Source organism: Oncorhynchus nerka, linkage group LG28, assembly GCF_034236695.1.
Source record: "Oncorhynchus nerka isolate Pitt River linkage group LG28, Oner_Uvic_2.0, whole genome shotgun sequence".
NCBI classification, from domain to species: domain Eukaryota; kingdom Metazoa; phylum Chordata; class Actinopteri; order Salmoniformes; family Salmonidae; genus Oncorhynchus; species Oncorhynchus nerka.
Window position 1 is genome coordinate 30,983,000 of NC_088423.1, and position 16,345 is coordinate 30,999,344.

Consider the following 16,345-nt stretch of genomic DNA (forward strand, 5'->3'; position numbering starts at 1 on the left):
CTTTGGAGAACTTCTTGTGTGAATTAATGCTTCTTCATACTTCAAACCAAGAGAGACTCCCTGCCACACACACACACACAATTATTTATCATTTGTAACTTGACTACAGGGGCCATTAAAAGAGAATAATTATACACATTAACAGTCAGATTATAGTCAAGGAGAGATAACATGGAAAGCCAGAGTACGGTAAAGTATGGCAGAACTTAATACTTTGTGTTTACCAAGTCATTCACTGTTAAAAGCACTAGTTCTTTGAAGCCATTTTCTTGGTGCATTGTTACCACTGAGTTTCGTTTTCATGTTTGTAAAATGTGGCGAATATGTTAGAAGTGGCATACTGGAAGTGTAGGCCGAAATCCCTGAAAAGCTAAAACATCAAGAGCCTCCGGAGCGAGCGACAGACAGACGCTGAGGAGAAATGGTATACACAAACAATCACAACTGTGATCTTAGCATAAAATGTCCCGACAGCTCTTTCAAAAGCAATACTTCACAACACAAACCATTTTGGAGAGTTTCAATGTTTAATTTTCAGCAATGTCACATGAACAAGTGATTTTGAAACAACACTATTCTTACAGAGCCTAAAAGATGCACTGGTTGAATTAAACTGTTTAGATGGGAAACTCTTTTGGGAGTATTTCACAACCTTTGGTGAAATACTAAGTCATGATGCTATACATATGCATACAGTAAATGTCTCGGTTTGATGATGTTATTTCCACTGGGGTCCAATCTTACGAGTCGTATGATGCCTGAGAGACAGGCTTCCTTCCTAGTAACACTCTCAACCCAACAACCTGAACCCAGCCAAACATCGCCCCAACCTATCTCAACCGGTCCATAGGGCGGGTCTACTGTTATGGTTGTGTTGTGGTCACCAGATGGTCCTCTTGAGCCCGGCCCAGACAGAGCGTTTCATGCCCTGAGAGGCACGGACGTCGTCCCAGTTGAGCCGCGTGTTGGGGATCTCCTCCTCAGGTTCAGGGTCGGGTCGCACACCCTTCTTAGGGGTGGCCACGATGAGGGGCAGGGGCCCGCGCTCCGGCTGAAACTCTACCACGTGGAGCTGCTTCTTTTCAGCCAGGGACTGGTGGGTCTCCTACACAGAGAGAAGGGAAGAGGGTTAGTCTAAAGCAGTGTCTGTGTGCGTGTGTTTAGAGCTTGTCTATGTTTTTGCAGGAAGATTTCCTGCGATTGGCCAGAGCCAGCAGGTCTCCCTGACGATGTTGACAACGGCTCACCTGATTAGCCAGTCCGGTGAACAGAGCCCTGGTGATGTTAAGCAGGTTGACGGAGCCCTCTACCTTGGCGTACATGTCCTCTATACCAATCAGCTTACCGATGGTGATGACCGCACGGTGACAGTGTAGTCCGTAACCTAGAGAGAGACAGACTAGTCAGACTAGTAGCCAACCTCCATGCCTATCACGGTGTTGTCAATGACTCTTCCATTGCAAACAAATGACATTCACAGAAGCACATATACTCATAGACATGAAAAACATGCACGGTTAAGATTATTAACTGACACCAAACTAATCTCTGATAAGTGATATATTTAGGAGAGGTTGTGCCTACATCGCTTGAGTCTAAGACTGGGGAACAGACACTAACACTAGTGTTGTGAGTGAGGACAAAGGTCTGAGTGGATACTACTCCAAAAGCCAGTGTCACAACTACACTGGAGTTTCATAATCCTTTACACAAGACCCCAACTGCCTCTTAGGCGGTTTACATGACAGGGCGTAAATGAGAGAGATGTGTGGGTTCCTTTGTGTGAGTGAATAGATTTGTGACTGTGTCTATGTGAACAGTATCAGAGAGACTGTGTGTGTTTGTGTATAGGGTATGAGAGCAGCATTGTCATGGTATCATTTCTCAGTGCACTGTCAGTTCAACTCTCATCAACTTGTTGCTCTTTTAGGTGGAACACATTCTGTTAGGGGCAGCCCTGAACACCACCCCCCCTCTCTCTACTATACCTTTATGCTGTTTCTTCATGAGTAGGGTAGTCCTCTTGAAAGTGGAATTGATATCATGGTAAACTGTTAAAAACAGAAGAAACAAACCATCAAAGTCAACCCAGCTGTCAGTTCATCCCAGCCTGTCCTGGACTTTACCTCTTGCCAAAAAAAGTGCACTAAGTAGTGAATAGGGGCATTTTCTGATTTCTCCTGATTAGGGTTGTAAAACTACCAGTGACTATCGCTAATTTGGTAATTAACAAGTAATTTATGGTAACATTGGTAATTTATACTTGAATAACTGCCTAATTAATTTTAAAAAGCATCTAATCAACAAAGGATTTTTAAAAAATTAACTCTGCAACTCTTCCAATTATTGACTGTTTTTATGTCAAAACATTGCAACAAATACATATTAACATAGTATAGATTATAGAAGTTTGTAAAAACAAATAAAGGATATTTCATGCTGAAACCCTCATACACCAATGGTATTCACTAAGTTGATGGTTTATATTTAAGATCATGTTTTACAGCTTTGTCATTCATTTTTTTTGCAATCATCTTATTTGATTATTTTAGACATTTCATTTTATGTGATAATGTCAGACAGCGGGCCAGAGATAATTACAGACACCTGTGACAATCTGAAGTACCCAAAAAGGCCCCTAAATGCCAGGTGATAAAATACAATAAAAAAACTTGAAGATTACCGATAAACTTTCAAAGTTACCAGTAATATACCCTTTATTTGCAACCCTACTCCGGATGAACCTTGGATGGTGAGTCAGAGCCTTGAGCAAATGTAACTGTGTGGGTTAGTGACGGCAGTCAAAGAGCCAGCCTGTGTTAGACTGGGTCACGAACCCTGGTCACGAACCCATCACCCACAGAACAGAACATTTACAGTAGCTGCTGCAGTAGGTCTGGGCCTGTTAGGAACAGCCTCTTTCAGTGTGTGTGTGTGTGTGTGAGAGAGTGAGACACTCACAGACACAAACTTACAACAAGAGAAATATGCCCAAACCCCTAGAGCGAAAACACTTCTCTTTGATCTACCGATTTGTAGCAACAGCTCCTCTGCAGAAAGCCTTTAGCAACATGACTACCGTTGACATAGTTTGATTAGTCTATGCTGACGGAATAGCAAAGATATTATTTCAGCTCGCTCACTTGCAGTACAAGGGTTTGCATAGAACAAGCCTGGTTCGCTGTTCAGACAGTAAGCACAAAAACCATGTTAGCCAGAACAGACCCCTATTCAACAGCCCTGTGTCTGAATGGGCCAAGAGGAGATTGAGGAGTAAGAAGGATGAGCGAGGAAGCCTCAAACATTCTGATCTCACCCTCAAACTCAATGCACGCAGAGACCCTCCCACAAAAATAGTGACTTACTAGTGTGGTCGTTGTATCTCTCAATGTAGTACAAATAGTGTACTGCTCGGTTCTTTGCCTGTTATGGTAAGAAGACCATTGTCAGTGTATCCACATTTCAACACAGCCACTTCCATTAATGAACACGTACTGTATAACAGGGCTGCCCAACCCTCTTCCTGGAGATCTACAATCCTGTGGGTTTTCAGTCCAACCCTCTTCCTGGAGATCTACCATCCTGTGGGTTTTCAGTCCAATCCTCTTCCTGGAGATCTACCATCCTGTGGGTTTTCAGTCCAACCCTCTCCCTGGAGATCTACAGTCCTGTGGGTTTTCAGTCCAACCCTCTCCTGGAGATCTACCATCCTGTGGGTTTCAGTCCAATCTGAATCTAACACACCTGATTCTACTAATTAGCTGCTCAACAAGACGTTAACTAGCTGAATCAGATATGCTAAATTAGGGTTGGACTGAAAATCTACAGGACAGTAAATCTCCAGGAAGAGGGTTGGACTGAAAGCCTACAGGACAGTAAATCACCAGGAAGAGGGTTGGACTGAAAACCTACAGGACAGTAGATCTCCAGGAAGAGGGTTGGACTGAAAGCCTACAGGACAGTAAATCACCAGGAAGAGGGTTGGACTGAAAACCTACAGGACAGTAGATCTCCAGGAAGAGGGTTGGACTGAAAGCCTACAGGACAGTAAATCACCAGGAAGAGGGTTGGACTGAAAACCTACAGGACAGTAGATCTCCAGGAAGAGGGTTGGACTGAAAACCTACAGGACAGTAGATCTCCAGGAAGAGGGTTGGACTGAAAACCTACAGGACAGTAGATCTCCAGGAAGAGGGTTGGGCAGCCCTGCTGTAGAGTGCCAGTATGGGTATTTTCCAGGTAACAGGGAAACATTTTACCTTTCTCAGTGCAGTTTGACGGTCTGCCGCCTTACCCAAGGCAAAACCTGCAGGAGAAAAGATGGAAATAAGTATATAATAATCTTAAGAATAATGTTTTTGGTTTCATCCACATCAGCATCACTGCCTGTCATAGTATCCATATCTGATTGCTTTATGGTTCATCTTTTCATGCTGCTGTCACTTGATCTTTTTATTATTATATAATTAATTAAGCTGACAGCTTCTACAGATAAACCAGTCCCTTTCCAATCCATGAAAGACACTTCTGGCTCGCTCATCTGTCTCAGTGAACTGAAAGCTTTCGAGTGCCACACGGAGGAAAAAGTAGAGAGGCTTTGCAACCTGAGTGTAGCTAGCTCAGGAGTGGCCACCACTTCTCCCTGGAGCTACTCTTCAGCAGGGTTTTGGACTCACCTGCTGCCCCGTTCCCATTGCCAACAGCTACCAGGCAGCTGATGGACCTCTTCCGGCCCTCTTTGGCTGTCATGTTGAACACGCTCTTCACCTGTCAATAATAAAACTTGAAACTCAAACAACCACCACCAGGTTAAAATAGCTTAGACTGACCCCTAGAGGACAGTCTGAACCAAAAACACCCATTACTGCAGACCAGAACAATGTGAAACATGTATTTATGGGAGACAGAATGTCAGTGAATTCCATATCCATGCTATTATAAAACAGAGGATGGGCCCTGGGGCAGAACTAAAGGGAGGCAGGCCCCAGGTTCATTGGATTTGGTGATAAACGTATTCCCTCTCTTTGTAATTGCTTTCCTCCTAAAAGTCCTATGGAAAAAACAGACCAGAGTATAGTCAAACGAACAAAAATAATGCAGGTAGCACCTTATTAAACCTTTGGCTTTTTAAGAAGGATTGACCTTTCCTTCAAGGCCCCAGTCGCCAGTGTCCACTTTGTGTCCGATGTTTCGACTGAGTAAAGTTCCTGCCGGTGTCTGGAGATGGTCTGTGGGTTTGCTCCTGGGTAAACAGCCCATCTCATCCCTCCTAGACACCCTCTCAAGATTTAATTGCCTCCCATCGATCGGTATAGACAGACGAGTGCTGCCTTCCCTGTCCATTCACTATGTTCCCCTCCTTCCGGACAGATTTACGAGCTGCAGTGTGACATTGGAGGCAGCAGGGGGCAGTGTGAGCATATTTCAGAGCTACGGGTTAGCCATACATACAGCACTGGAGGAGAGACAACGGCTGCTCTACACACATTCACACCTGTAACACACAAACACATTGACATAGAACATACATTTAACACACACACACGGCAAACATACTGAGACAATATCCTCTGATATAGACCATCACTGCCACCATTTTCGGTTTTATTTATTCGCACCAAAGAAATTAAGTGAGACAAAACTGTACAGACCAAAAAATGAAACTGGTAAAGACGGTGCACAGGTGAGAAGCCCAAAAGGGTTTATAGGAAAACCACACCACAGATGCAAGTAAAACAAATAAAAGAGTGTGTTCGATCAGTTAAAACAAAGCAAATGAATTATAATTGTACATAATATAAGCAGTAAACAAGAATAAACATGTTTGATTATGTGTGTGTGCATGTGAGTGTGAGGTTACACGGAGGGAGTTTGTTTCCCTGGAGAAAAACTCCTGGCCCCTCCATGTGGTAGACTGGATGTGATACTAGTGTACTCCTGGGCTACCTACAGTACATCCAGAAAGTTTGAGTGTGTACAATAAGTGTCAGTGCTCTTCAGTGTGATGTGGAGGAGTTTGATGAGACATGAAGAAACCATGACAGCTTTCCCCCTTTCCGGTCAAACCCAGAAGAGGGAAAAATGAGTGGCAAGATGGGTAAGAGACTCTTTAGAGGTTAAAGAGACAGGATTAAAGAGAGACCAGTGAGAGATGAGATTGAGAGGCAGATACATACATAAGCTAGAGAGGGAAAACGAGAGGGAGGTATAGCATAATTATCATGCACACACTCCCCTCCCCCAACACACACCAAATCACATTGTATCCAGGCAGTATCACATGGGGTCGTGATTGGGAGTCCTATAGGCCGGCGCAGAATTGGCCCAGCGTCACCCGGGATTGTCCGTTATTGTAAATAAGAATTTGTTCTTAACCGTTTTGCCTAGTTAAATAAAAAGGTTAAAAGAATGTGCATCGTAAAACAGGCGTAGACTAACCGTGAAACGTTTATCTGCACACACGCACACAGCTTATTCACCCAGTCCTATAGCCTACCCCGTCCACTACTACTAGGTTACTAACCCCATCACACCCTAACCCATCCTACTAGTACCTTCATCCAATTCAATCTCTCCACTCTCTCCCTCCCCCCATGGGAGCTGGTACAGCTGGATAGTAAGAGATCCTCCCAGGGGTCACAGCAGTCACAGACAGAACTAGGACAGAACAGATGTAGAGCTGGTACCGGTCCAACAGAACTCTGCTCATAACTCAACAACACCGACTTCAGAAGTTCCCCGTTGTGCCCCCTGTCTAGGTGGGTTATGAGCCTTTGCGGGCCAGCTGTTCCCTATGTGACAGGGAACTGCCAGTGGCCAGCCAGAGAGACATAACCCCACTGCAGATCCTGTCTGTTTGAAGGTAGGCAGGTAGGCGTGTATGTGTGTGCACGTGAGAGAGAAAGAGCTCTCATTACAGCAATACATTAAAAGCATTATAAGCCTGCTAAAAACCCAACAAAAAGGAGGAAACCATAACAGCTGGGTATTCCACTATAAAAACATGACTCCCAATGTGAATGTGTTTAGACCCACAGAGAGGGAGGGAGAGAGAAAGAGAGCGAGAGAGGGGGGAATAGCAAGAAAGAGAGTCAGACAACGAGAGCTCCAGTTGCAAGCTAATGTATTGGCAGTGTCGTTAAGCCACTTTGCCATTATATTCTTGTTGCCATTTGCTGCTTATTACGAAGTCGCAGAGAACTGTTTTCTATTCACCCGGATACAATTAGGAACCAACATTGTCTCTAGAACCCTCATACTTATTTAACTCGAGATAGCGGGTGCCCTGGCAAATTGCATCGCAGAAAACATAATTGCAATAGTTAAACATGCATGAAGTCATAAAATGAAAGTTGCCAGTGCAATGCGAGGCAGAGAGGGAGAGTTGGGAAGTGATATCTTAGAGGAGCTGGTGCTGAGTGTCATGGCGGGACTCATCAGTGGTGTTTTAGGGAAACTTTACTGTTTACTGTTTAAGAACCAAAATGGAAGCAAACTATTGGAGAGTTTCTATTGGACAAATTCAGGTAGGTCCTACCCGTTTCGTTTGCTTCCATTTAAAAAACATTTTGCAAAAGAATCGGTGGATTGAATACATCCCTGGACTGTGGAGGAAGATTTAACTCAACTCTGCTGCTATGTGTTGATTAAGCCCGAGGAGGTGTGGTATATGGCCATTATAAGGGCTGTTCTTAGGAACGACGCAATGCGGAGTTCCTGGATAAAGCCCTTAGCCGTGGTATATTGGCCATATATCACAAACCCGAGGTGCCTTATTGCTATTATAAACTGGTTACCAATGTAATAAGAGCAGTAAAAACACATTTTGTCATACCTGTGTTATACGGTCTGATATACCACAGCTTTCAGCCAATCAGCATTCAGGGCTCGAATCGCCCAGTTTATAATTAACAATATAGTACTATAAACAGTGAGCCATGTTGGCTGGCACAGGACTAATGGACCACACACAGTACACCACTTCACTATGTGCATACTGGAGAATCACTGAGCTACTGTATGGAATGGATTAACACAAAGCACACATTCCATTCTACTGCAAGAGTGGTGCATCTTTTAAAACAAATCTTTGACTTTTGGGGATACTTTGAAGGTTGTGTAGCTAGTAGTTATACAATACATCCGTAATGGTATTCATCCCCTTTTAATGAAATGAGTTGTGAGAGGCCTGAGTCTCCGTGCCATTGGAGCCAGGCCATCTCCTATGGAAGTGCACTCTCCTGTCCCAACCCACTGACTAACTAATGACATGGTGCTATTGTCCTTGGGAAGAAATCCTCCCCCTTTCCAGGAAGCATTTCATATAATTCATGTATATTTATAGGGAGATAGAACTCATAAACTGATCCGTCAGTTTCCGGGGGACACGAGTGTCTGTGGCTTTGTATTATTTATGTAAAGAGGAGCACATGCAGAGGCTGGGGAGGATTATCAGTACAATGAATGCAGGACATATTTAATTAGTTGATTGCTGCAGGCCTGGGTCAATGCTGACCGCATTACGATATATGACAGCTGGGCACTGGGCCCAACACATGCCCAACCTCTGAATACAGCTGTCATAATGCTGTCTAAACAGAATGAACGACAAACAGCAACAAAACAGAACAGTAGGCCGACATTGACCTCAAAGGCCATTCCAGCAAAATCTCTTACGCAAGAGAAACATCCATTGAGTTCCTTCACATCCCCTCATTTCTCTCCTTTCATCTTAACTGTTTATTTTCCCAACACTTTTCCCTCTCTGTCTCCAAGTCAATAGAAATCTATAGCGGTACCTTTATGTTGAAGAAGATGGTAAATACTGTACAGGCAATGAGTGCGTTAATCAGCCTGCCAGGCTTTGAGGGGAATGTCAAGTACTCAGCCTAATGTTCAGATTCAAAATAAATATCACCACCATGTTAAGAAAACAATCACAGCATTGCTCCATCTCGGAGAAACAGAGATATAGGGACATCGCCGCTCTGGACTTCATCCAAATGCCTCATCCGCCAACTAAACATCTGCCAGGTGGCTTGCTACACCAGTCAGCCGCTTACTGGTCAATCACAGCTCAGGGACATGATTGACAGATTGGAAAAGGGAGGTGTGTGAAACCTGGTCAGGCAGTAGTGTCTTTAGAACAGAACAAACACATAGATGTGGTAAAGGAGACAATGGAACGCAGAGGTTGAACAGATTGGCACACATTCAACAAACCTGATCTAACAAAGTGGATATTCATCAAATCCGTATTGATTTCTCTATTATAACAAGCCCACAATGTGCTTAGGTTTTGCTACATAACATAACACTTTTCAGGTTTAGAAGAAGTGACTGGTAATGCTAACTCCCGTTCGTATAAGATGGTAGCATAGCTAGCATAAAGAAATCATTGATGGTAGTCAAAGTTGTTTTCAACTGTAATGCAGTTAATTGGCAACAATGACATGAACATGTGTTGGGGTTGACATCCATACAAGAATAATACTCTGATTTTTTTACCTCAACATAGTGAAAAATACACATATAAACAATAGCCTAAAATGTAGACATTTTTTCTGGGGGGCAATGAGGAGACTCTATCTTTGCCCCACGTCTCTTTACCTCCAGCGTTTCCATGGCAAATTCCATTGTTTTGGTTGAGTTCAATTGACCTCTTTACCGCATCTATTAGTGGCTCAAGGGTCACGGAGATGATCTAATGTGGACTGTAGCATCATGCTGAGAGTAGGGGGTCTAGCACTCACTTTGGGAAAAAGAGAAGGAGAGGGAGTACAACGGAGAGGACTGAAATGGAGAGGACTGCAGCATTCTCAGACCCATGTTATCCATCTTAAACCTGATACCCGCAGACATTTCAAACGGCAACTTGACCCTCAAAAACAATCCAAAATGCATTATGCACCTTAACTCGGGGATGAAAAATTTAAATGGCAACCAATTCGTCTACCCCTTAAGAATCACTGTGGAATTACACAGTAAAAAGGAAATGCGGTGCAGGTCCATTGCGGCAGGTCATCTTATCTGAATATTTTCTGAAAAAACGGCTCAAAAACAGCCAGATTGATCTGATCCTGAATTGCAAAAAAAGAGGATTACAGAATGCGGATCATTCAAATTTTGAAAACCTGGGTCTAGGGATGTGATACACAGAGCTACTGAAGTCCACCCCAAGGCATAAAGCCATTGTAATAAAGTCAATTTATACTCTGATCCATACCAAAGTATTATGCTCACAGAATGCGCATTTTCTGTGCTTTGAACACCTTGCCATCGACTGGACAGTTTATGGTACTACTTCTACACTGTCACTGGGAAACAGCGATGAGTAAACCACATAAAGGTAGCTAGATTAAAAATAGAGCCTGCATACATCCCTTATAAATACACATTTGACACTCCTCATTATAACAACTGACCTTATATCCATACTGCCGTCAATTTTACTTAATGAACCTTTATACCAAATCCCATTCTTCAGCTCTTTTGAAAAACTCTATGGATGGTCCCTGTTTGTTTGGGCCCTCCACAACATCAATTTTTATTAAATTAGCCTAAATGGAAAGACTATCATTACCATGAGATCTCTTCCGACTGGATGGGAAAGCTAAACGTAACCCTGAATCTCTGTAGCCCCTCTTCTTTCTCTCTGCCACATAATGAGGATTGATGATGATGGCGAGGAGTTTGTTTTGGGTGACGGTTGGCTTGTTAATCTGTTTATCAAAGTGTTTTGTAATCGACTACGTCTATATTCCAATATGCTCTCAGAGGGGTGCCCCTGATAACAACGTGTTAGTAATATCCATATCGCCACCATATTCATATCACCGTACTTTCCTCCATTTACCAAAATAGAAAACGACATCATTTCCTCAGTTAGGTGGGTTGAGTTGCAGTGAGACCTCGGTGTTGACAACATGGCTATGCCTACAGTCTCTCTCATGCAACCATGGCATAGAACAGTCCTTTGGGAGACAGAGAGCATGCAAGTGGAATCATGTTATGCTCTATGTTTGGAGGGTGGAAGGTGGGTTGACATTTCATGTAGCCCCCCCCAACCAACCTTCAGTTTGTGCCCGAGTAGGAGTGATGCATGTCGAGGTGAGACGTATCGGTGAGTGTAAACATACGATTCATTTGCCCTTTTTCCACACTGCGTCTAATACACTGACTATAGCATGACTGTGGTTTGTGTGCGTGCGCTCCAAGGTCGTATCCTCTCCTGTTCATCTCTGCGTCTTAGCCCGGTGAGTTCAGCCGTGGGTCATGTTCTTCGATCAGGGAGGTTCAGAGGCCCGTCGGCACCCAGCTCCTCAACTGGGTGCTGTTCCTCACCGAGCAAGGAGGTACGGCAAGCAGCAGAGGACACTCAAGACAGACTCCAAGCCAGCCTCCACGGATCAAACCCAGCTCTCCCAAGTCCCGGGAACATCAACCATCAAAGGGATCCCATCCACTTTTCTTCAAAGCCACCAAATAGCACTACGCTACTGCATTGTGTCTGCCCTGCTTTTTCAAAACGACACTTTGCTAGATACGCCGACATACCCTTTTGGGCTGGGTTAATACCATGGTAACCGATTCCAACATTTTGGGTTAGTATTTGAAGAGCACTCACCTCGATCACTCGGGAGTCAAAGTCATCGTAAGTCTCTAAAAGAAAAGAAAGGAAAATAAGTTAGTAAAAAACAGAGTAACATGGAGGTAAAAAGTGACTTCCAGTGGCATGACATGTTAACCCAGGTTACAATAAACATTTTATATGACCTTTATGAGAATAACTATTTGGACTGATAAAGTCCCTGTTTCCCCAATGTGAATACCTCTGATTGTATACTGTTAAACTGCAACATCACCTTCTATCAGACACTAAACATGACAAGGTTCACCTGTGCTGATTGGGTTTATGAGGTAAATTCAATCCAAACAAATTAGCCTTAGATTACATGTGTAATAGGAGCCACAGAAGCAACTCAGAGCTGATCAAAGCAAATTAGCAGTCTGCTTTTAGGGAGACAAATAAAGGGGTGATGAGGCAGACTTCTCAGAGGGAGAGGGGAAAGGGTTTATTGACTTATTTGATGGCATGGGTAAATCGGACTTGCTTATTAGTGTACTCCATCGCTAAAACAGTAGAGAATGTCTGTGGTAAACCCATAGAAATCCAAAACAAATTGTTAACAAACACATGACGTTCACTACATGGGGCTAGTTTAAATGGAAGGTTTTACAGTAGGTCACCATAAGAGGATTCATTTTTCCACTTTTGATGGGAGGTAAATAATTCCAGTAAGGTAAATCTGTCAGTGATTTAGCTCAGGTTTGCCAACAGCAACGTGTCAGTCATTCCCTCAATACTCTAACAAGGGATTCTAACAGAGACAGGCGGCGACAGGACATTTCCTGGATTTAAGAGCGGGGCTTGGTGAAGGTATCTGTGAGGAGGTGGGGTAACCCTAGCATGAGAAAGAGGAGGATGAAGGTCAAAGGTCAAGCATTCCCAGCTCCTATCCAGAGCTGTGATTTAGGCACCCGTCCACACCATCGCATGGTAATCCATCACTGTGGTGACTAGCAGACAGAGAGAGCGCAATCGGAAGGCAGGAAATGTAATAACCAACCCAGAAGAGTGGAGGAAATAAATATACACTACCCGTTAAAAAAGTTTGGGATCACTTAGAAATGTCCTTGATTTGAAAGAAAAGCACATTTTTTGTCCATTAAAATATCAAATTTATCAGAAATACATTGTAGGGGGATCACGTGACCCTTGAACGAGATGGCCGCATGAACTAAGAGCTCTGCACAAGTAGTTTCCAATTCCTAATCTTACCTCCACTCCAAGTTCACACTCATTTAGCTTTAGTAAGAAAAAGTCATGGCGGCTACAAAAGGCGACACTACAGGTGACATTTTTACCCGGACTCAAGTATTAGCGACGGAAAAGGCCTCCAAGAAGAAGCTAGCTTCAGAAAAAACTAGCGCCATTAGACAGGAGCAAAAGAACCCGCTCCCCCACGAGGCACAACGAATGCCAACCTCGCACTCTGTCGAAGACATCCTTTCTGAGTTGAGATCCCGACGTACAGAACTAAACACCAAATTAGATGCCATTAACTCTCAGCTCAGTGCGATAGGGGGCAAGGTGACAATCCTGTAAAACGCTTTGCCTGACATCAACAACAAGATAAACGCAGGGCGCCTGGACGAGGCAGAGGGGCGAATCCTATCCATGGAAAACTTATTGACAGATGCCATGGAAACAATAGCATATGCTAAAAAGAAAATCGAGCATCTGGAAGAGAAAACAGAGGACCTGGAAAACAGGGGCGAAGGAATAATTGTGTTCTATTCAATCTGGGCGAAAAAGAAGAGGGAAACATGCCACTGATCCGCTACCTGCAAGACAAACTTCCAGAGTGGCTCCACCTGCCCACCGACAGGCCCATAGAACTTGAGAGAGCTCACTGAGCACTGAGGCCCCCACCAGCAGCCAGACAACCACCGCGCCCAATCACCATACGTTTCCTGAGATTCACCGACAAGGAACGAGTCCTACAGGCGGCGAAAAACAACACCATCACAGTGGGAAACGCCAAACTCGCTTTACACCAGGACCTGTCAGCTGGAATACGCCGAAAGCGCCGAGAATTTGAAGTGAAGAAATACTCCATTGACCGAGGCATCTTCAGGGGATTCAAATACCCAAACGAGCTCAGGATTATTATTATTATTAGATTATTATTTTATGTACACCATTTATTTTCCTATTATGTGAACGCAGCTGTAATTACTATCCACTTTTACCCAGCGATGACTTGCACTAAAGTTCGATTACTGCTCGATGACGATGACTAGTACCTTAAATCTATTGACATGGAACTGCCATGGTCTAGGGCATGCAATAAAACGAAAAAAGATACTATGTGCTCTAAAAAAGGAAAAAGCAGACATTGCGCTATCACAAGAGACACCTCTGTGATGCTGAACATGCCAAACTCCGCAGAGCTTGGGTGGGACAGGTGTATTTCTCATCTTTCAAATCAAACAGTAGAGGCACAGCCATACTTATCCATAAAAATGTTCCATTCATAATTGACAAAAACATATCTGATCCGGAGGGGAGATTTATTTTGATAACTGGGTCACTATATGGTCAACCAATTACTATATTAAACATATACGCCCCTAACACAGATACTCCTGCCTTCATGTCAAAAATTATAACCCTGTTCAATGAGCATTGTGTCTCCTTTGGCGTGGTGGCCGGAGATTTTAATTGTACCCTTAACCCAACCCTAGACAAATCATCTCAAGTCCCCACCACAAATCCTAGATCTGCAAAGATGTTGAACTCTCTTACTAAAGAGATGGGACTGATAGATATCTGGAGAGAGAATAATAGCTCATCTATGGACTATACATACTACTCTAATGTCCATAACACCTACTCCCGTATAGATTACATTTTTATCCCAAAGAGTTTCATAAATTCAGCCACTTGTACAATCGGACCAATAGCACTTTCAGATCACGCCTTTGTCCACCTCCGCTTTGACCTCTGCAAAAACATCCCGAGGTCAAAGAGCTGGAAATTCAACACCTCCATGCTATCAAATGACGAGTTCCATACATTGGTAACTACATGGATAGACAACTACACACAAGACAATAAAGATTCTCCTGTTTCTCCGGCCACAATGTGGGACGCTGCTAAAGCCACACTAAGAGGTCATCTAATTGCATATGCTTCCTCTAAGAAAAAAGCAATGGAAGCACACATGCTAGATCTTGAGAGGGAGCTGGAATGCTGTGAAAAAATACATAAACAATCCCTAGACAGCACCTCCTGGAGTCATCTTAAAGCAGCCAAAGCCAAACTGAATTTGGACTACACTCGGGAGATAAATAAAAAAGTTTTCTTTACTAAACAGAAATACCATGAGTATAGCAATAGGCCCAGTAGATTGCTTGCTTACCAATTAAAAAAGGTGCAGTCAGAGCGTACAATCATGGCTATCCGAACAGCAGAGGACGAGGTCACATATGACCCAAAAAAGATCAATTTAACTTTTCATGATTTTTACTGCAAACTATATACCTCTGAGAGAAAACACACAGAGGCAGAACTCCACTCTTTCCTAGAGGGAATCTCGCTACCTAAACTATGAGAGACCGACCAGGAAGATCTCAACTCCCCCTTCACTCCTGAGGAGATCCTGGAGGCAATTACCTCCATGCCACCTAATAAGTCCCCAGGCCCAGATGGATTCCCCAGAGAGTTCTACAAAGCTTTTTGGCCCCAGCTCAGCCCTATCTTCATGCCAATGCTGGAGGATTTTTGCAAAAACTGAGTTCTCCCAGACTCAATGCACACAGCTCGCATTATAGTGTTGCTAAAAAAGGACAAGGACCCCCTATCCTGCTCGTCCTTCCGGCCCATAAGCTTGTTGGATTTCGACTATAAAATAATTACCAAATTGCTCAACACTCTTCTTCCCAAAATAATAAAAGCGGACCAAACTGGATTTATTAGAGACAGATACTCTTCTGATAACATTCGCCGTCTTTTTGATATTATTGATCAAGTAAACGCACAAAAGACCCCTGTCCTGCTGGCTTCACTGGATGCTGAGAAGGCGTTTGACAGGATGGAGTGGAGCTTTCTGTTTTCAGTCTTAGAAAAGTTCAATATGGGCCCAAATTTTATTAAAAATGGATCAAATCACTATACTCTCATCCAAATGCCATGGTGACTACTAATGGACTGAACTCTGACAGATTCCCTCTGGAACGGAGCACAAGACAAGGGTGCTCGCTGTCCCCGCTGCTCTACTTGTTGGGGGCGGAGCCTCTGGCAGAGCTGATAAGGAGAAATCCAAGTATTATGGGTGTTTCTGCAGGTGACCTGCAGCACAAGATTTCGCTTTACGCGGATGATGTCTTGCTCTACATATCCAACCCTGAGAAATCCCTCCCTCTCATTTTAGACACAATTGCTCAGTATGGCAAGTTTTCAGGTTATAAGATCAATTTGAACAAATCCACTGTCTGCCCTCTCAATATTACACTCACCAGCTCTATGAAGACACTTTGTCCTTTCCAATGGAAAACACAGGGGTTTCAATACCTCGGGATCTTCATAACACCAGATCTGAATAGCCTTTTTAAGGAAAATTATCTTCCACTCCTGGATCGAATCAAGAACGATCTCCAAACCTGGATCTCCCTCCCAATTAGCGTAGTAGGAAGAATTAATGTAATCCGTATGAACGTCCTCCCTAGACTGAACTACTTATTTCAGATGCTCCCATGCTATCTCCCAGTTTCCTTCTTC

The 16,345-nt window shown here is 43.5% G+C and overlaps 1 protein-coding gene across 1 annotated transcript in view; it reads right to left on the reverse strand.

Annotated features, from left to right (window-relative positions):
• Nucleotides 1-508: 508 nt before the first annotated feature.
• LOC115113124 (small ribosomal subunit protein uS5m) overlaps nucleotides 509-16,345 on the reverse strand; it is a 32,443-nt gene continuing 16,606 nt past the window's right edge. The window contains exons 5-11 of the mRNA XM_029640388.2: nucleotides 11,627-11,661; nucleotides 4,677-4,767; nucleotides 4,260-4,306; nucleotides 3,366-3,423; nucleotides 1,989-2,051; nucleotides 1,248-1,384; nucleotides 509-1,105 (exon numbers count right to left, since the gene is read on the reverse strand). Of these exons, the coding sequence (XP_029496248.1) occupies nucleotides 881-1,105; nucleotides 1,248-1,384; nucleotides 1,989-2,051; nucleotides 3,366-3,423; nucleotides 4,260-4,306; nucleotides 4,677-4,767; nucleotides 11,627-11,661 (656 nt within the window). The 3' untranslated portion in view covers nucleotides 509-880. The remainder of the gene's footprint in view (nucleotides 1,106-1,247; nucleotides 1,385-1,988; nucleotides 2,052-3,365; nucleotides 3,424-4,259; nucleotides 4,307-4,676; nucleotides 4,768-11,626; nucleotides 11,662-16,345) is intronic.